The sequence below is a fragment of the Oncorhynchus keta genome, unplaced genomic scaffold (genome assembly GCF_023373465.1).
Source record: "Oncorhynchus keta strain PuntledgeMale-10-30-2019 unplaced genomic scaffold, Oket_V2 Un_contig_18378_pilon_pilon, whole genome shotgun sequence".
In the NCBI taxonomy this organism is placed as follows: Eukaryota; Metazoa; Chordata; class Actinopteri; order Salmoniformes; family Salmonidae; genus Oncorhynchus; species Oncorhynchus keta.
This window is the reverse complement of record NW_026280886.1, coordinates 40,001-67,973: the sequence shown is the minus strand read 5'-3', so window position 1 is coordinate 67,973 and position 27,973 is coordinate 40,001. Positions and strand designations below refer to the sequence as shown.

Sequence of the window (27,973 nt, the reverse complement as noted above, 5' to 3'; positions counted from 1 at the left end):
CCAGATCAGAGGCAGTAGGGATGACCAGGGATGTTCTCTGTTTAGTGAGTCCTCCAGATCAGAGGCAGTAGGGATGACCAGGGATGTTCTGTTTAGTGAGTCCTCCAGATCAGAGGCAGTAGCGATGACCAGGGATGGTCTCTGTTTAGTGAGTCCTCCAGATCAGAGGCAGTAGGGATGACCAGGGATGTTCTCTGTTTAGTGAGTCCTCCAGATCAGAGGCAGTAGGGATGACCAGGGATGTTCTCTGTTTAGTGAGTCCTCCAGATCAGAGGCAGTAGGGATGACCAGGGATGTTCTCTGTTTAGTGAGTCCTCCAGATCAGAGGCAGTAGAGATGACCAGGGATGTTCTCTGTTTAGTGAGTCCTCCAGATCAGAGGCAGTAGAGATGACCAGGGATGTTCTGTTTAGTGAGTCCTCCAGATCAGAGGCAGTAGGGACGACCAGGGATGTTCCCTGTTTAGTGAGTCCTCCAGATCAGAGACAGTAGGGATGACCAGGTGTGTTCTCTGTTTAGTGAGTCCTCCAGATCAGAGGCAGTAGGGATGTTCTCTGTTTAGTGAGTCCACCAGATCAGAGGCAGTAGGGATGACCAGGGATGTTCTCTGTTTAGTGAGTCCTCCAGATCAGAGGCAGTAGGGATGGACCAGGGATGTTCTCTGTTTAGTGAGTCCTCCAGATCAGAGGCAGTAGGGATGACCAGGGATGTTCTGTTTAGTGAGTCCACCAGATCAGAGGCAGTAGGGATGACCAGGGATGTTCTCTGTTTAGTGAGTCCTCCAGATCAGAGGCAGTAGGGATGACCAGGAATGTTCTCTGTTTAGTGAGTCCACCAGATCAGAGGCAGTAGGGATGTTCTCTGTTTAGTGAGTCCACCAGATCAGAGGCAGTAGGGATGTTCTCTGTTTAGTGAGTCCACCAGATCAGAGGCAGTAGGGATGACCAGGGATGTTCTCTGTTCAGTGAGTCCTCCAGATCAGAGGCAGTAGGGATGACCAGGGATGTTCTCTGTTTAGTGAGTCCTCCAGACCAGAGGTAGTAGGGATGACCAGGGATGTTCTCTGTTTAGTGAGTCCTCCAGATCAGAGGCAGTAGGGATGACAGGGATGTTCTCTGTTTAGTGAGTCCTCCAGATCAGAGGTAGTAGGGATGACCAGGGATGTTCTCTGTTTAGTGAGTCCTCCAGATCAGAGGCAGTAGACCAGGGATGTTCTCTGTTTAGTGAGTCCTCCAGATCAGAGGCAGTAGGGATGACCAGGGATGTTCTCTGTTTAGTGAGTCCTCCAGATCAGAGGCAGTAGGGATGACCAGGGATGTTCTCTGTTTAGTGAGTCTCTCTCTCTGCACCTCTCCTGTTGGTCCCACTAGCCTCTCCATTACAGTCCAATCAGCTGCTGTGTGGGGAGGATGTTGTTGTGGTTCCTTCCTGTCTGCTCTGCACCTCTCCTGTTGGTCCCACTAGCCTCTCCATTACAATCCAATCAGCTGCTGTGTGGGGAGGATGTTGTTGTGGTTCCTTCCTGTCTGCTCTGCACCTCTCCTGTTGGTCCCACTAGCCTCTCCATTACAGTCCAATCAGCTGCTGTGTGGGGAGGATGTTGTTGTGGTTCCTTCCTGTCTGCTCTGCACCTCTCCTGTTAGTCCCACTCGCCTCTCCATTACAATCCAATCATCTGCTGTGTGTGGAGGATGTTTTTGGGCTCTGACAGACAATCCTGGACTCTGCTGTGTGGGGAGGATGTTTTTGGGCTCTGACAGACAATCCTGGACTCTGCTGTGTGGGGAGGATGTTGTTGGGCTCTGACAGACAATCCTGGACTCTGCTGTGTGTGGAGGATGTTGTTGGGCTCTGACAGACAATCCTGGACTCTGCTGTGTGGGGAGGATGTTGTTGGGCTCTGACAGACAATCCTGGACTCTGCTGTGTGTGGAGGATGTTGTTGGGCTCTGACAGACAATCCTGGACTCTGCTGTGTGTGGAGGATGTTGTTGGGCTCTGACAGACAATCCTGGACTCTGCTGTGTGGGGAGGATGTTGTTGGGCTCTGACAGACAATCCTGGACTCTGCTGTGTGTGGAGGATGTTGTTGTGGTTCTGACAGACAATCCTGGACTCTGCTGTGTGTGGAGGATGTTGTTGGGCTCTGACAGACAATCCTGGACTCTGCTGTGTGGGGAGGATGTTGTTGGGCTCTGACAGACAATCCTGGACTCTGCTGTGTGTGGAGGATGTTGTTGTGGTTCTGACAGACAATCCTGGACTCTGCTGTGTGTGGAGGATGTTGTTGGGCTCTGACAGACAATCCTGGACTCTGCTGTGTGTGGAGGATGTTGTTGTGCTCTGACAGACAATCCTGGACTCTGCTGTGTGGGGAGGATGTTTTTGGGCTCTGACAGACAATCCTGGACTCTGCTGTGTGTGGAGGATGTTGTTGGGCTCTGACAGACAATCCTGGACTCTGCTGTGTGGGGAGGATGTTGTTGGGCTCTGACAGACAATCCTGGACTCTGCTGTGTGTGGAGGATGTTGTTGTGCTCTGACAGACAATCCTGGACTCTGCTGTGTGTGGAGGATGTTGTTGGGCTCTGACAGACAATCCTGGACTCTGCTGTGTGGGGAGGATGTTGTTGGGCTCTGACAGACAATCCTGGACTCTGCTGTGTGTGGAGGATGTTGTTGTGGCTCTGACAGACAATCCTGGACTCTGCTGTGTGGGGAAGATGTTTTTGGGCTCTGACAGACATTCCTGTTGTGTTCGCCTCATTCCAGAAACATTCCGTGGTTCCCCTCCCAACAATGTTCCCAAAACCACCAGCGTCAGCTAACAGTGACCTTAGACTGCACTACCTCACACACACTTCTCCTGTTAGCTGAGGGGGGAGCCAGTCGTGTGTGTGTGTGTGTGTGTGTGTGTGTGTGTGTGTGTGTGTGTGTGTGTGTGTGTGTGTGTGTGTGTGTGTGTGTGTGTGTGTGTGTGTGTGAAATCCATAGATTAGGACTTAATTTATATGAACTGCGTTTTTATATATTTGTTCAGTATACATTACCCACAGTCCTCTCTGGTCTACCCTGAACTACATTACCCACAGTCCTCTCTGGTCTACCCTGAACTACATTACCCACAGTCCTCTCTGGTCTACCCTGAACTACATTACCCACAGTCCTCTCTGGTCTACCCTGAACTACATTACCCACAGTCATCTCTGGTCTACCCTGAACTACATTACCCACAGTCCTCTCTGGTCTACCCCGAACTACATTACCCACAGTCCTCTCTGGTCTACCCTGAACTACATTACCCACAGTCCTCTCTGGTCTACCCTGAACTACATTACCCACAGTCCTCCTATGTGTCTGTTCTCTGATAGGCTGGTCGAGGCAGTGTGAGAGCCAGTGGAAACTTCAACGCCAACCAAGATGCAGAGACACTCTACAAGGCCATGAAGGGACTGGGTCAGTGGTGTGTGTGGTCTGCATGTGAGGCAAAGTGAGGGAGTAACCATGGCACCAAAGATTTGACTATGGTGTTTGTTGTTGCCATAGGAACCGATGAGGATTCCATCATGAAGTTGTTGACGTCTCGTAGCAACAGCCAGAGACAGCAGATCAAAGCTGCATACAAGACCCTGCATGGCAAGGTCAGAACACAACCACAATACAACCACAACCACAATATAACCACAATACAACCACAACCACAATATAACCACAATACAACCACAACCACAATATAACCACAATACAACCACAACCACAATATAACCACAATACAACCACAACCACAATATAACCACAATACAACCACAACCACAATATAACCACAATACAACCACAACCACAATATAACCACAATACAACCACAACCACAATATAACCACAATACAACCACAACCACAATACAACCACAATACAACCACAACCACAATATAACCACAATACAACCACAACCACAATATAACCACAACCACAATACAACCACAATACAACCACAACCACAATACAACCACAATACAACCACAACCACAATATAACCACAATACAACCACAACCACAATATAACCACAATACAACCACAACCACAATATAAAACCACAATACAACCACAATATAACCACAATATAACCACAACCACAATATAACCACAACCACAATATAACCACAATACAACCACAACCACAATACAACCACAATACAACCACAACCACAATATAACCACAACCACAATATAACCACAACCACAATATAACCATAATACAACCACAACCACAATATAACCACAACCACAACCACAACCACAACCACAATATAACCACAACCACAATACAACCACAACCACAATACAACCACAACCACAATATAACCACAATACAACCACAACCACAATATAACCACAATACAACCACAACCACAATATAACCACAATACAACCACAACCACAATACAACCACAACCACAATATAACCACAATACAACCACAATACAAACACAACCACAATACAACCACAACCACAATATAACCACAACCACAATATAACCATAATACAACCACAACCACAATACAACCACAACCACAATACAACCACAACCACAATACAACCACAACCACAATAACCACAATACAACCACAACCACAATATAACCACAATACAACCACAATATAACCACAATACAACCACAACCACAATATAACCACAATACAACCACAACCACAATATAACCACAATACAACCACAATATAACCACAATACAACCACAACCACAATATAACCACAATATAACCACAATATAACCACAATATAACCACAACCACAACCACAACCACAATATAACCACAACCACAATATAACCACAACCCACAATATAACCACAACCACAACCACAACCACAATATAACCACAATACAACCACAACCACAATATAACCACAATATAACCACAATACAACCACATACCACAATATAACCACAATACAACCACAACCACAATATAACCACAATATAACCACAACCACAATATAACCACAATACAACCACAACCACAATATAACCACAATACAACCACAACCACAATATAACCACAATACAACCACAACCACAATATAACCACAACCACAATATAACCACAATATAACCACAACCACAATATAACCACAACCACAATATAACCACAATACAACCACAACCACAATATAACCACAACCACAATATAACCACAATACAACCACAACCACAATATAACCACAACCACAATATAACCACAATACAACCACAACCACAATATAACCACAATATAACCACAACCACAATATAACCACAATACAACCACAACCACAATACAACCACAATACAACCACAACCACAATATAACCACAATACAACCACAACCACAATATAACCACAATATAACCACAACCACAATATAACCACAATACAACCACAACCACAATATAACCACAATATAACCACAACCACAATATAACCACAATATAACCACAACCACAATATAACCACAACCACAATATAACCACAATACAACCACAACCACAATACAACCACAATACAACCACAACCACAATATAACCACAACCACAATATAACCACAACCACAATATAACCACAATACAACCACAACCACAATATAACCACAATACAACCACAACCACAATATAACCACAATACAACCACAACCACAATATAACCACAATACAACCACAACCACAATATAACCACAACCACAATATAACCACAATACAACCACAATACAACCACAACCACAATATAACCACAACCACAATATAACCACAATACAACCACAACCACAATACAACCACAATACAACCACAACCACAATACAACCACAATATAACCACAATACAACCACAACCACAATATAACCACAATACAACCACAACCACAATACAACCACAACCACAATATAACCACAATACAACCACAACCACAATGCAAACACAACCACAATACAACCACAACCACAATATAACCACAACCACAATATAACCACAACCACAATATAACCACAATACAACCACAACCACAATGCAAACATAATACAACCACAACCACAATATAACCACAACCACAACCATAACCATAACCACAATACAACCACAACCACAATATAACCACAATACAACCACAACTACAATATAACCACAACCACAATATAACCACAACTACAATATAACCACAATATAACCACAACCACAATATAACCACAACCACAATATAACCACAACCACAATATAACCACAATACAACCACAACCACAATATAACCACAATACAACCACAACCACAATATAACCACAACCACAATATAACCACAACCACAATATAACCACAATACAACCACAACCACAATATAACCACAATACAACCACAACCACAATATAACCACAATACAACCACAACCACAATATAACCACAATACAACCACAACCACAATATAACCACAATACAACCACAATACAACCACAATATAACCACAATACAACCACAACCACAATATAACCACAACCACAATATAACCACAACCACAATATAACCACAATACAACCACAACCACAATATAACCACAATACAACCACAACAACACAATACAACCACAATATAACCACAACACAATACAACCACAATACAACCACAACCACAATATAACCACAATACAACCACAACCACAATACAACCACAATACAACCACAACCACAATATAACCACAATACAACCACAACCACAATACAACCACAACCACAACCACAATACAACCACAACCACAATATAACCACAATACAACCACAATATAACCAATACAACCACAATACAACCACAACCACAATATAACCACAATACAACCACAACCACAATATAACCACAATACAACCACAACCACAATATAACCACAACAACCACAACCACAATATAACCACAATAAACCACAATACAACCACAACCACAATACAACCACAACCACAATATAACCACAACCACAATATAACCACAATACAACCACAACCACAATATAACCACAATACAACCACAACCACAATACAACCACAACCACAATATAACCACAATACAACCACAACCACAATATAACCACAATACAACCACAACCACAATACAACCACAATACAACCACAATACAACCACAACCACAATATAACCACAATACAACCACAACCACAATATAACCACAACCACAATATAACCACAATACAACCACAACCACAATATAACCACAATATAACCACAACCACAATATAACCACAATACAACCACAACCACAATATAACCACAATACAACACAACCACAATACAACCACAATACAACCACAACCACAATACAACCACAATACAACCACAACCACAATATAACCACAATACAACCACAACCACAATACAACCACAATACAACCACAACCACAATACAACCACAATACAACCACAACCACAATATAACCACAATACAACCACAACCACAATATAACCACAATACAACCACAACCACAATACAACCACAATACAACCACAATATAATCACAACCACAATATAACCACAATACAACCACAATACAACCACAACCACAACCACAATATAACCACAATACAACCACAACCACAATACAACCACAACCACAACCACAACCACAATACAACCACAACCACAACCACAACCACAATACAACCACAATACAACCACAACCACAATAAACACAACCACAATAACCACACCACAATATAACCACAATACAACCACAACCACAATACAACCACAACCACAACCACAACCACAATATAACCACAATACAACCACAATACAACCACAATATAACCACAATACAACCACAACCACAATACAAACACAACCACAATACAACCACAACCACAATATAACCACAATACAACCACAACCACAACACAATACAACCACAACCACAATACAACCACAACCACAATATAACCACAATACAACCACAACCACAACACAATACAACCACAATACAACCACAATACAACCACAACCACAATATAACCACAACCACAATATAACCACAATACAACCACAATACAACCACAATATAACCACAATACAACCACAACCACAATGCAAACACAACCACAATACAACCACAACCACAATATAACCACAATACAACCACAACCACAACACAATACAACCACAACCACAATACAACCACAACCACAATATAACCACAATACAACCACAATACAACCACAACCACAATACAACCACAACCACAATATAACCACAATACAACCACAACCACAACACAATACAACCACAACCACAACCACAACCACAATATAACCACAATATAACCACAATACAACCACAATACAACCACAATACAACCACAACCACAATATAACCACAACCACAATATAACCACAATATAACCACAATACAACCACAACCACAATACAACCACAACCACAACCACAATACAACCACAACCCACAACCACAATACAACCACAACCACAACCACAATACAACCACAACCACAATATAACCACAATACAACCACAACCACCACAATACAACCACAACCAACAATACAACCACAACCACAATACAACCACAACCACAATATAACCACAACCACAATATAACCACAATACAACCACAACCACAATACAACCACAATACAACCACAACCACAATATAACCACAATACAACCACAACCACAATATACAACCACAACCACAATATAACCACAATACAACCACAACCACAATATACAACCAACCACAATACAACCACAATACAACCACAATACAACCACAACCACAATATAAAAACACAATACCCACAACCACAATATAACCACAATACAACCACAACCACAATATAACCACAACCACAACCACAACCACAACCACAATATAACCACAACCACAATACAACCACAATACAACCACAACCACAATATAACCACAATAACCACAACCACAACCACAATATAACCACAACCACAATACAACCACAATACAACCACAACCACAATACAACCACAATACAACCACAATATAACCACAACCACAATACAACCACAATACAACCACAACCACAATACAACCACAATACAACCACAACCACAATATAACCACAACCACAATACAACCACAATACAAACCACAACCACAATATAACCACAATATAACCACAACCACAATATAACCACAATATAACCACAACCACAACCATAACCACAACCACAACCACAATACAACCACAATACAACCACAACCACAATACAACCACAATACAACCACAACCACAATATAACCACAATACAACCACAACCACAATATAACCACAATACAACCACAACCACAATACAACCACAATACAACCACAATATAACCACAATACAACCACAACCACAATATAACCACAATACAACCACAACCACAATACAACCACAATACAACCACAACCACAATATAACCACAATATAACCACAACCACAATATAACCACAATACAACCACAACCACAATACAACCACAATATAACCACAATACAACCACAACCACAATACAACCACAATACAACCACAACCACAATATAACCACAATACAACCACAATACAACCACAATACAACCACAATACAACCACAACCACAATATAACCACAATATAACCACAACCACAATATAACCACAATACAACTACAACCACAATACAACCACAAACCACAACCACAAACCACAACCACAACCACAACCACAATACAACTACAACCACAATACAACCACAATGCAACCACAATACAACCACAACCAACAATATAACCACAATACAACCACAACCACAATACAACCACAATGCAACCACAATACAACCACAACCACAACCACAACCACAATATAACCACAATATAACCACAACCACAATATAACCACAATACAACCACAACCACAATACAACCACAATGCAAACACAACCACAATACAACCACAACCACAATATAACCACAACCACAATACAACCACAATACAACCACAACCACAATGCAAACACAACCACAATTCAACCACAGCACAACCACAATACAACCACAATACAAGTACAACCACAATATAACCACAACCACAATACAACCACAATACAACCACAATATAACCACAAACACAATATAACCACAACCACAATATAACCACAACCACAATATAACCACAATACAACCACAACCACAATGCAAACACAACCACAATACAACCACAATACAACCACAATATAACCACAATACAACCACAATATAACCACAAGACAACCACAATATAACCACAATACAACCACAAGACAACCACAACCATCATCAACCACAACCACATAAACCATCATACAACCACAATACAACCACAACCACAATATAACCACAACCACAATATAACCACAATATAACCACAACCACAATATAACCACAACCACAATGCAAACACAACCACAATACAACCACAACACAACCACAATACCCGGTAATGACATCTGTGACCCTGTGCATATGAACAATAAACTCATCTAATGTAATCTACAACCACAATACAACCTTAACACAATCCTCCCTCTACCTCTCTCTCTCTCTCTCTCTCTCCCTCTCTCTCTCTCTCTCTCTCTCTCTCTCTCTCTCTCTCTCTCTCTCTCCTCTCCTCTCCTCTCCTCCCATCTCTCTCTCTCTCTCTCTCTCCCTCTGTCTCTGTCTCTGTCTCTCTCTCTCTCTCTCTCTCTCTCTCTGTCTCTCCCATCTCTCTCTCTCTCTCTCTGTCTCTCTCTCTGTCTCTCTCTCCCCCCCTCCCTCTCTCCCTCCCTCCATCCCTCCCTCCTCTCTCCCTCCCTCCCTCCATCCCTCCCTCCTCTCTCCAGGACCTGGTAGGTGATCTGCAGGGTGAACTGGGTGGAAAGTTTGAGACTCTGGTAGTGGCTCTAATGACTCCGCCCATCCTCTACGATGTGACATCACTACGGAACGCCATCAAGGTATTTGACCCAGGACTAGTGATGTCATATCCTGTGCGTGACGGTGTGATGTCATAGTGACTGTGTGTTGATGTCACGGTGTAGGGGGCGGGGACCGATGAGAAGGTGCTGATTGAGATCCTGTCTTCTAGAACGGCCCAGCAGATTAAGGACATCACTGCTGCCTACCGCCAGGGTAACACACACACACACACACACACACACACACACACACACACACACACACACACACACACACACACACACACACACACACACACACACACACACACACACACACACACACACACACACACACACCGCCAGGGTAACACACACACACACACACACACACACACACACACACACACACACACACACACACACACACACACACACACACACTGCTGCCTACCGCCAGGGTAACACACACAAATCAAAATCAAATCAAATTTATTTATATAGCCCTTTGTACATCAGCTGATATCTCAATGTGCTGTACAGAAACCCAGCCTAAAACCCCAAACAGCAAGCAATGCAGGTGTAGAAGCACGGTGGCTAGGAAAAACTCCCTAGAAAGGCCAAAACCTAGGAAGAAACCTAGAGAGGAACCAGGCTATGTGGGGTGGCCAGTCCTCTTCTGGCTGTGCCGGGTGGAGATTATAACCCATGGCAGGATGACCACAACGGTGAATCAACCCCTGCAGGGACGGCATGAGATGGTATGAAAGAGCCCCAGTAAACCAGTGACTCAGCCCCTGTAAAAGGGTTAGAGGCAGAGAATCCCAGTGGAAAGAGGGAACCGATTCACACAGCCAGGCAGAGACAGCAAGGGCGGTTGTTGCTCCAGAGCCTTTCCGTTCACCTTCCCACTCCTGGGCCAGACTACACTCAATCATATGACCCACTGAAGAGATGAGTCTTCAGTAAAGACTTAAAGGTTGAGACCTGACAAGTTTGCCCACAAAGATCTCTGACATGGGTAGGCAGACCGTTCCATAAAAATGGAGCTCTATAGGAGAAAGCCCTGCCTCCAGCTGTTTGCTTAGAAATTCTAGGGACAATTAGGAGGCCTGCGTCTTGTGACCGTAGCTTACGTGTAGGTATGTATGGCAGGACCAAATCAGAGAGATAGGTAGGAGCAAGCCCATGTAATGCTTTGTAGGTTAGCAGTAAAACCTTGAAATCAGCCCTTGCTTTGACAGGAAGCCAGTGTAGAGAGGCTAGCACTGGAGTAATATGATCAAATTTTTTGGTTCTAGTCAGGATTCTAGCAGCCGTATTTAGCACTAACTGAAGTTTATTTAGTGCTTTATCTGGGTAGCCGGAAAGTAGAGCATTGCAGTAGTCTAACCTAGAAGTGACAAAAGCATGGATTAATTTTTCTGCATCATTTTTGGACAGAAAGTTTCTGATTTTTGCAATATTACGTAGATGGAAAAAAGCTGTCCTCGAAATGGTCTTGATATGTTCTTCAAAAGAGAGATCAGGGTCCAGAGTAACGCCGAGGTCCTTCACAGTTTTATTTGAGACGACTGTACAACCATTAAGATTAATTGTCAGATTCAACAGAAGATCTCTTTGTTTCTTGGGACCTAGAACAAGCATCTCTGTTTTGTCACACACACACACACACACACACCGACTCACGAATTGTGTTCGTGTTCCAGAGTTTGATGCAGACCTAGAGGAGGATGTAACAGGAGACACGTCCGGTCACTTCAGGAGACTGCTGGTCATCCTGCTACAGGTGAGGGGTCAGAGGTCAGGGGAACATAGATCTGGTATATATAGATGTGTGGGACATAGATCTGTACGAGCCAACAGTTTGGACACCTACTCATTCCAGGGTTTTTATTTATGTTTTACTGTTTTCTACATTGTAGAATAATAGTGAAGACATCAACACTATGAAATAACACATGGAATCATGTAGTAACTTAAAACTAAACAAATAAATATATTTGAGATTCTTCACCCCTTTGCCTTGATGACAGCTTTTCACACTCTTGGCATTCTCTCAACCAGCTTCACCTGGAATGCTTTTCCAACAGTCTTGAAGGAGTTCCCACATATGCTGAACACTTGGCTGCTTTTTCTTCACACTGCGGTCCAATTCCTCCCAAACCATCTCAATCTCCATAATTCTCCTTCCTGGTAATATAGACCTTGCACAGCCTGGAGGTGTGTTTTGTGTCATTGTCCTGTTGAAAAACAAATGATAGTCCCACTAAGCGCAAACCAGATGGGATGGCGTATTGCTGCAGAATGCTTCGGTAGCCATGCTGGTTAAGAGTCCCTTGAATTCTAAATAAATCAAAGACCGTGTCACCAGCAAAGCACCCCCACACCTCCTCCTCCATGCTTCACGGTGGGAACCACACACCATCACACCTCCTCCTCCATGCTTCACGATGGGAACCATGGAGATAATCCGTTCACCTACTCTGCCTCTCAAAAAGCGCTTGGATCCAAAAATCTCAAATTTGAACTCCTCAGACCAAAGGACAGACTTCCACCGGTCTAATGTCCACTGCTTGTGTTTCTTGGCCCAATCAAGTCTCTTCTTCTTATTGGTGTGCTTCAGTAGTGGTTTCTTTGCTGCAATTCAACCATGAAGGCCTGATTCACACAGTCTCCTCTGAACAGTTGATGTTGAGATGTGTCTGTTACTTGAACTCTGTGAAGCATTTATTTGGGCTGCAATCTGAGGCTGGTAACTAATGAACTCATCCTCTGCAGCAGAGGTAACTCTGGGTCTTCCTTTCCTGTGGAGGTCCTCATGAGAGCCAGTTTCATCACAGCACTTGAAACTTTCGAAGTTCTTGAAATGTTCCCGATTGACTGACTTCATGTCTTAAAGTAATGATGGACTGTCATTTCTCTTTGCTTATTTGAGCTGTTCTTGCCATAATATGGACTTGGTCTTTTACCAAATAGAGCTATCTTCTGTATACCACCCCTACCTTGTCACAACACAACTGATTGGCTCAAACACATTAAAAAGGAAAGGATGTCCACAAATGAACTTTTAAGAAGGCACACCTGTTAATTAAAATGCATTCCAGGTGACTACCTCATGAAGCTGGTTGAGAGAATGTCAAGAGTGTGCAAAGCTGTCATGAAGGCAAAGGGTGGAAGAAGAATCTCAAATCTTAAATATAATTTGATTTGTTTAACACTTTGAATGAGAAGGTGTGTCCAAACCTTTGCCTGGTACTGTAGATGTGTAGGACATAGATCTGACATGTGGGATATAGATGTGTGGGACATAGATCTGACAGATATAGATGTGTAGGACATAGATCTGACATGTGGGATATAGATGTGTAGGACATAGATCTGACATGTGGGATATAGATGTGTGGGACATAGATCTGACATGTGGGATATAGATGTGTGGGACATAGATCTGACATGTGGGATATAGATGTGTAGGACATAGATCTGACATGTGGGATATAGATGTGTGGGATATAGATCTGACAGATATAGATGTGTGGGATATAGATTTGACAGATTTGCTCTCTCTCCTCTCAGGCCAGCAGACAGCAGGGGGTACAGGAGGGGAACATAGAGGCTGACGCACAGGTAAGAGAGAGTGTGTGTGGTGTGTGTGTGTGTGTGTGTGTGTGTGAGAGAGAGAGAGAATCACATGTCTATCTCTGAAATATGTGATAGTAATCAGATTTACTGCTCAGTCACAATGCCTTCTTTGACTTGTGTTCTGCTCAGGGGTGTGTGACTAAGTGTCTGACGGTTATGTGTGTGTAGAAAAACACTCCCCACACAGCCACCCCTTGTGTAAGCGTGTGTGTGTTGGTGTGTGAGAGAGAGACAGAAGGTGTGTTGATGGTGATACCCAGTGTTGAATGCTGCCATCTAGTGGTCATACTGAGACAGAAGGTGTGTTGATAGTGATACCCAGTGCTGAATGCTGCCATCTAGTGGTCATACTGAGACAGAAGGTGTGTTGATAGTGATACCCAGTGCTGAATGCTGCCATCTAGTGGTCATACTGAGACAGAAGGTGTGTTGATAGTGATACCCAGTGTTGAATGCTGCCATCTAGTGGTCATACTGAGACAGAAGGTGTGTTGATAGTGATACCCAGTGTTGAATGCTGCCATCTAGTGGTCATACTGAGACAGAAGGTGTGTTGATAGTGATACCCAGTGCTGAATGCTGCCATCTAGTGGTCATACTGAGACAGAAGGTGTGTTGATAGTGATACCCAGTGTTGAATGCTGCCATCTAGTGGTCATACTGAGACAGAAGGTGTGTTGATAGTGATACCCAGTGTTGAATGCTGCCATCTAGTGGTCATACAAGACAGGTGTGTTGATAGTGATACCCAGTGCTGAATGCTGCCAAAAGTGGTCAGGAAGAAGGTGTGTTGAAGTGATACCCAGTGCAAAATGCTGCCATCTAGTGGTCATAGGTTTCATACCAGTTCATCTATACAACAGGTTTCATACCAGTTCAATGCTGCATCTAGTGGTCATACTGAGGTTTCATACCAGTTCAATAAATCAGGTTTCATACCAGTTCAATACAGAAGGTTTCATACCAGTTCAATACAACAGGTTTCTTATACCAGTTCAATACATCAGGTTTCATACCAGTTCAATAAATCAGGTTTCATACCAGTTCAATACAGTTCAGGTTTCATACCAGTTCAATACAACAGGTTTCATACCAGTTCAATACATCAGGTTTCATACCAGTTCAATACAACAGGTTCAATTCAATACAACAGGTTCATACCAGTTCAATACATCAGGTTTCATACCAGTTCAATACAACAGGTTTCATACCAGTTCAATACATCAGGTTTCATACCAGTTCAATACATCAGGTTTCATACCAGTTCAATACATCAGGTTTCATACCAGTTCAATACAACAGGTTTCATACCAGTTCAATACAACAGGTTTCATACCAGTTCAATACAACAGGTTTCATACCAGTTCAATACAACAGGTTTCATACCAGTTCAATACAACAGGTTTCATACCAGTTCAATACAACAGGTTTCATACCAGTTCAATACAACAGGTTTCATACCAGTTCAATACATCAGGTTTCATACCAGTTCAATACAACAGGTTTCATACCAGTTCAATACAACAGGTTTCATACCAGTTCAATACAACAGGTTTCATACCAGTTCAGTAGGACAGTTCAATACATCAGGTTTCATACCAGTTCAATACATCAGGTTTCATACCAGTTCAATACAACAGGTTTCATACCAGTTCAATACAACAGGTTTCAGGTTTCATACCAGTTCATCAGGTTTCATATACATCAGGTTTCATACCAGTTCAATACAACAGGTTTCATACCAGTTCAATACAACAGGTTTCATACCAGTTCAATACATCAGGTTTCATACCAGTTCAATACATCAGGTTTCATACCAGTTCAATACAACAGGTTTCATACCAGTTCAATACAACAGGTTTCATACCAGTTCAATACAACAGGTTTCATACCAGTTCAATACATCAGGTTTCATACCAGTTCAATACATCAGGTTTCATACCAGTTCAATACAACAGGTTTCATACCAGTTCAATACAACAGGTTTCATACCAGTTCAATACAACAGGTTTCATACCAGTTCAATACATCAGGTTTCACCAGTTCAATACAACAGGTTTCATACCAGTTCAATACAACAGGTTTCATACCAGTTCAATACAACAGGTTTCATACCAGTTCAATACATCAGGTTTCATACCAGTTCAATACATCAGGTTTCATACCAGTTCAATACAACAGGTTTCATACCAGTCAATACAACAGGTTTCATACCAGTTCAATACATCAGGTTTCATACCAGTTCAATACAACAGGTTTCATACCAGTTCAATACATCAGGTTTCATACCAGTTCAATACAGGTTTCAGGTTTCATACCAGTTCAATACAACAGGTTTCATACCAGTTCAATACAACAGGTTTCATACCAGTTCAATACAACAGGTTTCATACCAGTTCAATACAACAGGTTTCATACCAGTTCAATACAACAGGTTTCATACCAGTTCAATACAACAGGTTTCATACCAGTTCAATACATCAGGTTTCATACCAGTTCAATACAACAGGTTTCATACCAGTTCAATACAACAGGTTTCATACCAGTTCAATACATCAGGTTTCATACCAGTTCAATACAACAGGTTTCATACCAGTTCAATACATCAGGTTTCATACCAGTTCAATACAACAGGTTTCATACCAGTTCAATACAACAGGTTTCATACCAGTTCAGTAGGACAGTTCAATACAACAGGTTTCATACCAGTTCAATACATCAGGTTTCATACCAGTTCAATACAACAGGTTTCATACCAGTTCAATACATCAGGTTTCATACCAGTTCAATACAACAGGTTTCATACCAGTTCAATACATCAGGTTTCATACCAGTTCAATACATCAGGTTTCATACCAGTTCAATACAACAGGTTTCATACCAGTTCAGTAGGACAGTTCAATACAACAGGTTTCATACCAGTTCAATACATCAGGTTTCATACCAGTTCAATACATCAGGTTTCATACCAGTTCAGTAGGACAGTTCAATACAACAGGTTTCATACCAGTTCAATACATCAGGTTTCATACCAGTTCAATACATCAGGTTTCATACCAGTTCAATACATCAGGTTTCATACCAGTTCAATACAACAGGTTTCATACCAGTTCAATACATCAGGTTTCATACCAGTTCAATACAACAGGTTTCATACCAGTTCAATACATCAGGTTTCATACCAGTTCAATACATCAGGTTTCATACCAGTTCAATACATCAGGTTTCATACCAGTTCAATACATCAGGTTTCATACCAGTTCAATACAACAGGTTTCATACCAGTTCAATACATCAGGTTTCATACCAGTTCAATACATCAGGTTTCATACCAGTTCAATACAACAGGTTTCATACCAGTTCAATACAACAGGTTTCATACCAGTTCAATACATCAGGTTTCATACCAGTTCAATACATCAGGTTTCATACCAGTTCAATACATCAGGTTTCATACCAGTTCAATACATCAGGTTTCATACCAGTTCAATACATCAGGTTTCATACCAGTTCAATACAACAGGTTTCATACCAGTTCAATACATCAGGTTTCATACCAGTTCAATACAACAGGTTTCATACCAGTTCAATACATCAGGTTTCATACCAGTTCAATACAACAGGTTTCATACCAGTTCAGTAGGACAGTTCAATACATCAGGTTTCATACCAGTTCAATACAACAGGTTTCATACCAGTTCAATACATCAGGTTTCATACCAGTTCAATACAACAGGTTTCATACCAGTTCAATACATCAGGTTTCATACCAGTTCAATACAACAGGTTTCATACCAGTTCAATACAACAGGTTTCATACCAGTTCAATACAACAGGTTTCATACCAGTTCAATACAACAGGTTTCATACCAGTTCAATACATCAGGTTTCATACCAGTTCAATACATCAGGTTTCATACCAGTTCAATACATCAGGTTTCATACCAGTTCAATACAACAGGTTTCATACCAGTTCAATACAACAGGTTTCATACCAGTTCAATACATCAGGTTTCATACCAGTTCAATACATCAGGTTTCATACCAGTTCAGTAGGACAGTTCAATACAACAGGTTTCTTACCAGTTCAATACATCAGGTTTCATACCAGTTCAATACAACAGGTTTCATACCAGTTCAATACAACAGGTTTCATACCAGTTCAATACATCAGGTTTCATACCAGTTCAATACATCAGGTTTCATACCAGTTCAGTAGGACAGTTCAATACAACAGGTTTCATACCAGTTCAATACATCAGGTTTCATACCAGTTCAATACAACAGGTTTCATACCAGTTCAATACATCAGGTTTCATACCAGTTCAATACATCAGGTTTCATACCAGTTCAATACATCAGGTTTCATACCAGTTCAATACAACAGGTTTCATACCAGTTCAATACATCAGGTTTCATACCAGTTCAATACAACAGGTTTCATACCAGTTCAATACAACAGGTTTCATACCAGTTCAATACATCAGGTTTCATACCAGTTCAATACAACAGGTTTCATACCAGTTCAATACATCAGGTTTCATACCAGTTCAATACATCAGGTTTCATACCAGTTCAATACATCAGGTTTCATACCAGTTCAATACATCAGGTTTCATACCAGTTCAATACAACAGGTTTCATACCAGTTCAGTACATCAGGTTTCATACCAGTTCAATACATCAGGTTTCATACCAGTTCAATACATTTCAGGTTTCATACCAGTTCAATACAGTTCAATACATCAGGTTTCATACCAGTTCAATACAACAGGTTTCATACCAGTTCAATACAACAGGTTTCATACCAGTTCAATACATCAGGTTTCATACCAGTTCAATACATCAGGTTTCATACCAGTTCAATACAATACAGGTTTCATACCAGTTCAATACAACAGGTTTCATACCAGTTCAATACAACAGGTTTCATACCAGTTCAATACAACAGGTTTCTTACCAGTTCAATACAACAGGTTTCATACCAGTTCAGTACAACAGGTTTCATACCAGTTCAATACATCAGGTTTCATACCAGTTCAATACAACAGGTTTCATACCAGTTCAATACAACAGGTTTCATACCAGTTCAATACAACAGGTTTCATACCAGTTCAATACAACAGTTTCACCAGTTCAATACAGGTTTCATACCAGTTCAATACAACAGGTTTCATACCAGTTCAATACATCAGGTTTCATACCAGTTCAATACAACAGGTTTCATACCAGTTCAATACCAGTTCAATACAACAGGTTTCATACCAGTTCAATACATCAGGTTTCATACCAGTTCAATACAACAGGTTTCATACCAGTTCAATACAACAGGTTTCATACCAGTTCAATACAACAGGTTTCATACCAGTTCAATACAACAGGTTTCATACCAGTTCAATACAACAGGTTTCATTCAATACATCAGGTTTCATACCAGTTCAATACATCAGGTTTCATACCAGTTCAATACATCAGGTTTCATACCAGTTCAATACATCAGGTTTCATACCAGTTCAATACAACAGGTTTCATACCAGTTCAATACAACAGGTTTCATACCAGTTCAATACAACAGGTTTCATACCAGTTCAATACAACAGGTTTCATACCAGTTCAATACATCAGGTTTCATACCAGTTCAATACATCAGGTTTCATACCAGTTCAATACATCAGGTTTCATACCAGTTCAACCAGTTCAATACAGGTTTCATACCAGTTCAATACAACAGGTTTCATACCAGTTCAATACATCAGGTTTCATACCAGTTCAATACACAGGTTTCATACCAGTTCAATACATCAGGTTTCATACCAGTTCAATACATCAGGTTTCATACCAGTTCAATACATCAGGTTTCATACCAGTTCAATACAACAGGTTTCATACCAGTTCAATACATCAGGTTTCATACCAGTTCAATACATCAGGTTTCATACCAGTTCAATACATCAGGTTTCATACCAGTTCAATACAACAGGTTTCAATACATCAGTTCAATACATCAGGTTTCATACCAGTTCAATACATCAGGTTTCATACCAGTTCAATACAACAGGTTTCATACCAGTTCAATACATCAGGTTTCATACCAGTTCAATACAACAGGTTTCATACCAGTTCAATACAACAGGTTTCATACCAGTTCAATACAACAGGTTTCATACCAGTTCAATACATCAGGTTTCATACCAGTTCAGTAGGACAGTTCAGTACATCAGGTTTCATACCAGTTCAATACATCAGGTTTCATACCAGTTCAGTACAACAGGTTTCATACCAGTTCAATACATCAGGTTTCATACCAGTTCAATACATCAGGTTTCATACCAGTTCAATACAACAGGTTTCTTACCAGTTCAATACAACAGGTTTCATACCAGTTCAATACATCAGGTTTCATACCAGTTCAATACAACAGGTTTCATACCAGTTCAATACAACAGGTTTCATACCAGTTCAATACATCAGGTTTCATACCAGTTCAATAGGTTTCATACCAGTTCAATACAACAGGTTTCATACCAGTTCAATACATCAGGTTTCATACCAGTTCAATACATCAGGTTTCATACCAGTTCAATACATCAGGTTTCATACCAGTTCAGTTCAATACAACAGGTTTCATACCAGTTCAATACAACAGGTTTCATACCAGTTCAATACATCAGGTTTCATACCAGTTCAATACAACAGGTTTCATACCAGTTCAATACAACAGGTTTCATACCAGTTCAATACAACAGGTTTCATACCAGTTCAATACAACAGGTTTCAATACCAGTTCAATACATCAGGTTTCATACATCAGTTCAATACAACAGGTTTCATACCAGTTCAATACATCAGGTTTCATACCAGTTCAATACAACAGGTTTCATACCAGTTCAATACAACAGGTTTCATACCAGTTCAATACATCAGGTTTCATACCAGTTCAATACATCAGGTTTCATACCAGTTCAATACAACAGGTTTCATACCAGTTCAATACAACAGGTTTCATACCAGTTCAATACAACAGGTTTCATACCAGTTCAATACAACAGGTTTCATACCAGTTCAATACAACAGGTTTCATACCAGTTCAATACATCAGGTTTCATACCAGTTCAATACATCAGGTTTCATACCAGTTCAATACAACAGGTTTCATACCAGTTCAATACAACAGGTTTCATACCAGTTCAATACAACAGGTTTCATACCAGTTCAATACAACAGGTTTCATACCAGTTCAATACAACAGGTTTCATACCAGTTCAATACAACAGGTTTCATACCAGTTCAATACATCAGGTTTCATACCAGTTCAATACAACAGGTTTCATACCAGTTCAGTAGGACAGTTCAATACAACAGGTTTCATACCAGTTCAATACATCAGGTTTCATACCAGTTCAATACATCAGGTTTCATACCAGTTCAATACATCAGGTTTCATACCAGTTCAATACAACAGGTTTCATACCAGTTCAATACAACAGGTTTCATACCAGTTCAATACAACAGGTTTCATACCAGTTCAATACATCAGGTTTCATACCAGTTCAATACATCAGGTTTCATACCAGTTCAATAGGACAGTTCAATACAACAGGTTTCATACCAGTTCAATACATCAGGTTTCATACCAGTTCAATACATCAGGTTTCATACCAGTTCAATACAACAGGTTTCATACCAGTTCAATACATCAGGTTTCATACCAGTTCAATACAACAGGTTTCATACCAGTTCAATACAACAGGTTTCATACCAGTTCAATACATCAGGTTTCATACCAGTTCAATACATCAGGTTTCATACCAGTTCAATACATATACCAGTTCAATACATCAGGTTTCATACCAGTTCAATACACAGGTTTCATACCAGTTCAATACATCAGGTTTCATACCAGTTCAATACATCAGGTTTCATACCAGTTCAATACATCAGGTTTCATACCAGTTCAATACAACAGGTTTCATACCAGTTCAATACAACAGGTTTCATACCAGTTCAATACAACAGGTTTCATACCAGTTCAATACAACAGGTTTCATACCAGTTCAATACAACAGGTTTCATACCAGTTCAATACAACAGGTTTCATACCAGTTCAATACAACAGGTTTCATACCAGTTCAATACATCAGGTTTCATACCAGTTCAATACAACAGGTTTCATACCAGTTCAGTAGGACAGTTCAATACAACAGGTTTCATACCAGTTCAATACATCAGGTTTCATACCAGTTCAATACAACAGGTTTCATACCAGTTCAATACATCAGGTTTCATACCAGTTCAATACATCAGGTTTCATACCAGTTCAATACAACAGGTTTCATACCAGTTCAGTAGGACAGTTCAATACAACAGGTTTCATACCAGTTCAATACAACAGGTTTCATACCAGTTCAATACATCAGGTTTCATACCAGTTCAATACAACAGGTTTCATACCAGTTCAATACAACAGGTTTCATACCAGTTCAATACAACAGGTTTCATACCAGTTCAATACATCAGGTTTCATACCAGTTCAATACAACAGGTTTCATACCAGTTCAATACAGGTTTCATACCAGTTCAATACAACAGGTTTCATACCAGTTCAATACAACAGGTTTCATACCAGTTCAATACATCAGGTTTCATACCAGTTCAATACATCAGGTTTCATACCAGTTCAATACATCAGGTTTCATACCAGTTCAATACAACAGGTTTCATACCAGTTCAATACAACAGGTTTCATACCAGTTCAATACATCAGGTTTCATACCAGTTCAATACAACAGGTTTCATACCAGTTCAATACAACAGGTTTCATACCAGTTCAAGGTTTCATACCAGTTCAATACAACAGGTTTCTACCAGTTCAATACAACAGGTTTCATACCAGTTCAATACATCAGGTTTCATACCAGTTCAATACAACAGGTTTCATACCAGTTCAATACATCAGGTTTCATACCAGTTCAATACATCAGGTTTCATACCAGTTCAATACAACAGGTTTCATACCAGTTCAATACATCAGGTTTCATACCAGTTCAATACAACAGGTTTCATACCAGTTCAATACAACAGGTTTCATACCAGTTCAATACATCAGGTTTCATACCAGTTCAATACAACAGGTTTCATACCAGTTCAATACATCAGGTTTCATACCAGTTCAATACATCAGGTTTCATACCAGTTCAGTAGGACAGTTCAATACAACAGGTTTCATACCAGTTCAATACATCAGGTTTCATACCAGTTCAATACAACAGGTTTCATACCAGTTCAATACAACAGGTTTCATACCAGTTCAATACAACAGGTTTCATACCAGTTCAATACAACAGGTTTCATACCAGTTCAATACAACAGGTTTCATACCAGTTCAATACATCAGGTTTCATACCAGTTCAATACATCAGGTTTCATACCAGTTCAATACAACAGGTTTCATACCAGTTCAATACAACAGGTTTCATACCAGTTCAATACATCAGGTTTCATACCAGTTCAGTAGGACAGTTCAATACATCAGGTTTCATACCAGTTCAATACAACAGGTTTCATACCAGTTCAATACAACAGGTTTCATACCAGTTCAATACATCAGGTTTCATACCAGTTCAATACAACAGGTTTCATACCAGTTCAATACAACAGGTTTCATACCAGTTCAATACATCAGGTTTCATACCAGTTCAATACATCAGGTTTCATACCAGTTCAATACATCAGGTTTCATACCAGTTCAATACATCAGGTTTCATACCAGTTCAATACATCAGGTTTCATACCAGTTCAATACATCAGGTTTCATACCAGTTCAATACATCAGGTTTCATACCAGTTCAATACATCAGGTTTCATACCAGTTCAATACAACAGGTTTCATACCAGTTCAATACATCAGGTTTCATACCAGTTCAATACAACAGGTTTCATACCAGTTCAATACAACAGGTTTCATACCAGTTCAATACAACAGGTTTCATACCAGTTCAATACAACAGGTTTCATACCAGTTCAATACATCAGGTTTCATACCAGTTCAATACATCAGGTTTCATACCAGTTCAATACATCAGGTTTCATACCAGTTCAATACATCAGGTTTCATACCAGTTCAATACAACAGGTTTCATACCAGTTCAATACATCAGGTTTCATACCAGTTCAATACATCAGGTTTCATACCAGTTCAATACATCAGGTTTCATACCAGTTCAATACATCAGGTTTCATACCAGTTCAATACATCAGGTTTCATACCAGTTCAATACATCAGGTTTCATACCAGTTCAATACATCAGGTTTCATACCAGTTCAATACATCAGGTTTCATACCAGTTCAATACAACAGGTTTCATACCAGTTCAATACAACAGGTTTCATACCAGTTCAATACAACAGGTTTCATACCAGTTCAATACAACAGGTTTCATACCAGTTCAATACAACAGGTTTCATACCAGTTCAATACAACAGGTTTCATACCAGTTCAATACAACAGGTTTCATACCAGTTCAATACATCAGGTTTCATACCAGTTCAATACATCAGGTTTCATACCAGTTCAATACAACAGGTTTCATACCAGTTCAATACAACAGGTTTCATACCAGTTCAATACAACAGGTTTCATACCAGTTCAATACAACAGGTTTCATACCAGTTCAATACATCAGGTTTCATACCAGTTCAATACATCAGGTTTCATACCAGTTCAATACAACAGGTTTCATACCAGTTCAATACAACAGGTTTCATACCAGTTCAATACATCAGGTTTCATACCAGTTCAATACAACAGGTTTCATACCAGTTCAATACAACAGGTTTCATACCAGTTCAATACAACAGGTTTCATACCAGTTCAATACATCAGGTTTCATACCAGTTCAATACATCAGGTTTCATACCAGTTCAATACAACAGGTTTCATACCAGTTCAATACATCAGGTTTCATACCAGTTCAATACAACAGGTTTCATACCAGTTCAATACAACAGGTTTCATACCAGTTCAATACAACAGGTTTCATACCAGTTCAATACAACAGGTTTCATACCAGTTCAATACAACAGGTTTCATACCAGTTCAATACAACAGGTTTCATACCAGTTCAATACAACAGGTTTCATACCAGTTCAATACAACAGGTTTCATACCAGTTCAATACAACAGGTTTCATACCAGTTCAATACAACAGGTTTCATACCAGTTCAATACAACAGGTTTCATACCAGTTCAATACAACAGGTTTCATACCAGTTCAATACATCAGGTTTCATACCAGTTCAATACATCAGGTTTCATACCAGTTCAATACATCAGGTTTCATACCAGTTCAATACATCAGGTTTCATACCAGTTCAATACAACAGGTTTCATACCAGTTCAATACAACAGGTTTCATACCAGTTCAATACATCAGGTTTCATACCAGTTCAATACATCAGGTTTCATACCAGTTCAATACATCAGGTTTCATACCAGTTCAATACAACAGGTTTCATTACCAGTTCAATACAACAGGTTTCATACCAGTTCAATACATCAGGTTTCATACCAGTTCAATACAACAGGTTTCATACCAGTTCAATACAACAGGTTTCATACCAGTTCAATACAACAGGTTTCATACCAGTTCAATACAACAGGTTTCATACCAGTTCAATACAACAGGTTTCATACCAGTTCAATACAACAGGTTTCATACCAGTTCAATACAACAGGTTTCATACCAGTTCAATACATCAGGTTTCATACCAGTTCAATACATCAGGTTTCATACCAGTTCAATACATCAGGTTTCATACCAGTTCAATACATCAGGTTTCATACCAGTTCAATACATCAGGTTTCATACCAGTTCAATACATCAGGTTTCATACCAGTTCAATACATCAGGTTTCATACCAGTTCAATACATCAGGTTTCATACCAGTTCAATACAACAGGTTTCATACCAGTTCAATACATCAGGTTTCATACCAGTTCAATACAACAGGTTTCATACCAGTTCAATACAACAGGTTTCTTACCAGTTCAATACAACAGGTTTCATACCAGTTCAATACAACAGGTTTCATACCAGTTCAATACATCAGGTTTCATACCAGTTCAATACATCAGGTTTCATACCAGTTCAATACAACAGGTTTCATACCAGTTCAATACAACAGGTTTCATACCAGTTCAATACAACAGGTTTCATACCAGTTCAATACAACAGGTTTCATACCAGTTCAATACAACAGGTTTCATACCAGTTCAATACAACAGGTTTCATACCAGTTCAATACAACAGGTTTCATACCAGTTCAATACAACAGGTTTCATACCAGTTCAATACAACAGGTTTCATACCAGTTCAATACAACAGGTTTCATACCAGTTCAATACAACAGGTTTACAACAGGTTTCATACCAGTTCAATACAACAGGTTTCATACCAGTTCAATACATCAGGTTTCATACCAGTTCAATACATCAGGTTTCATACCAGTTCAATACATCAGGTTTCATACCAGTTCAATACAACAGGTTTCATACCAGTTCAATACAACAGGTTTCATACCAGTTCAATACATCAGGTTTCATACCAGTTCAATACATCAGGTTTCATACCAGTTCAATACATCAGGTTTCATACCAGTTCAATACATCAGGTTTCATACCAGTTCAATACAACAGGTTTCTTACCAGTTCAATACAACAGGTTTCATACCAGTTCAATACATCAGGTTTCTTACCAGTTCAATACATCAGGTTTCATACCAGTTCAATACAACAGGTTTCATACCAGTTCAATACAACAGGTTTCATACCAGTTCAGTACAACAGGTTTCATACCAGTTCAATACATCAGGTTTCATACCAGTTCAATACATCAGGTTTCATACCAGTTCAATACATCAGGTTTCATACCAGTTCAATACAACAGGTTTCATACCAGTTCAATACATCAGGTTTCATACCAGTTCAATACATCAGGTTTCATACCAGTTCAATACAACAGGTTTCATACCAGTTCAATACATCAGGTTTCATACCAGTTCAATACAACAGGTTTCATACCAGTTCAATACATCAGGTTTCATACCAGTTCAATACATCAGGTTTCATACCAGTTCAATACAACAGGTTTCATACCAGTTCAATACAACAGGTTTCATACCAGTTCAATACAACAGGTTTCATACCAGTTCAATACAACAGGTTTCATACCAGTTCAATACAACAGGTTTCATACCAGTTCAATACATCAGGTTTCATACCAGTTCAATACATCAGGTTTCATACCAGTTCAATACATCAGGTTTCAGACCAGTTCAGTTCAATACATCAGGTTTCCAGTACCAGT

General features: G+C 39.9%; 1 protein-coding gene and 1 long non-coding RNA gene across 4 annotated transcripts in view; both read left to right on the top strand.

Annotated features, from left to right (window-relative positions):
- Positions 1-27,973, top strand: part of LOC127920100 (uncharacterized) — a gene marked incomplete at its 3' end in the record, with an annotated part of 80,936 nt that overhangs the window by 14,164 nt on the left and 38,799 nt on the right. The window contains exons 3-8 of the mRNA XM_052503908.1: positions 3,371-3,455; positions 3,546-3,640; positions 10,911-11,024; positions 11,109-11,199; positions 12,674-12,753; positions 14,544-14,604. Coding sequence (XP_052359868.1) covers positions 3,371-3,455; positions 3,546-3,640; positions 10,911-11,024; positions 11,109-11,199; positions 12,674-12,753; positions 14,544-14,604 — 526 coding nt within the window. The remainder of the gene's footprint in view (positions 1-3,370; positions 3,456-3,545; positions 3,641-10,910; positions 11,025-11,108; positions 11,200-12,673; positions 12,754-14,543; positions 14,605-27,973) is intronic.
- LOC127920104 (uncharacterized) lies at positions 18,165-27,820 on the top strand. Of its 3 annotated transcripts, XR_008105093.1 has the most exons (5): positions 18,527-18,708; positions 19,561-19,585; positions 20,906-20,980; positions 26,643-26,667; positions 27,229-27,820. It is a non-coding gene; the product is annotated as an uncharacterized LOC127920104 (long non-coding RNA). The 3 variants fall into 3 exon arrangements; XR_008105094.1 differs by lacking the exons at positions 18,527-18,708; positions 19,561-19,585; positions 20,906-20,980 and adding exons at positions 18,165-18,232; positions 20,831-20,880 and having other exon boundaries at positions 26,593-26,667; XR_008105092.1 differs by lacking the exons at positions 18,527-18,708; positions 19,561-19,585 and adding an exon at positions 20,101-20,209 and having other exon boundaries at positions 20,956-21,055; positions 26,593-26,667; positions 27,204-27,820.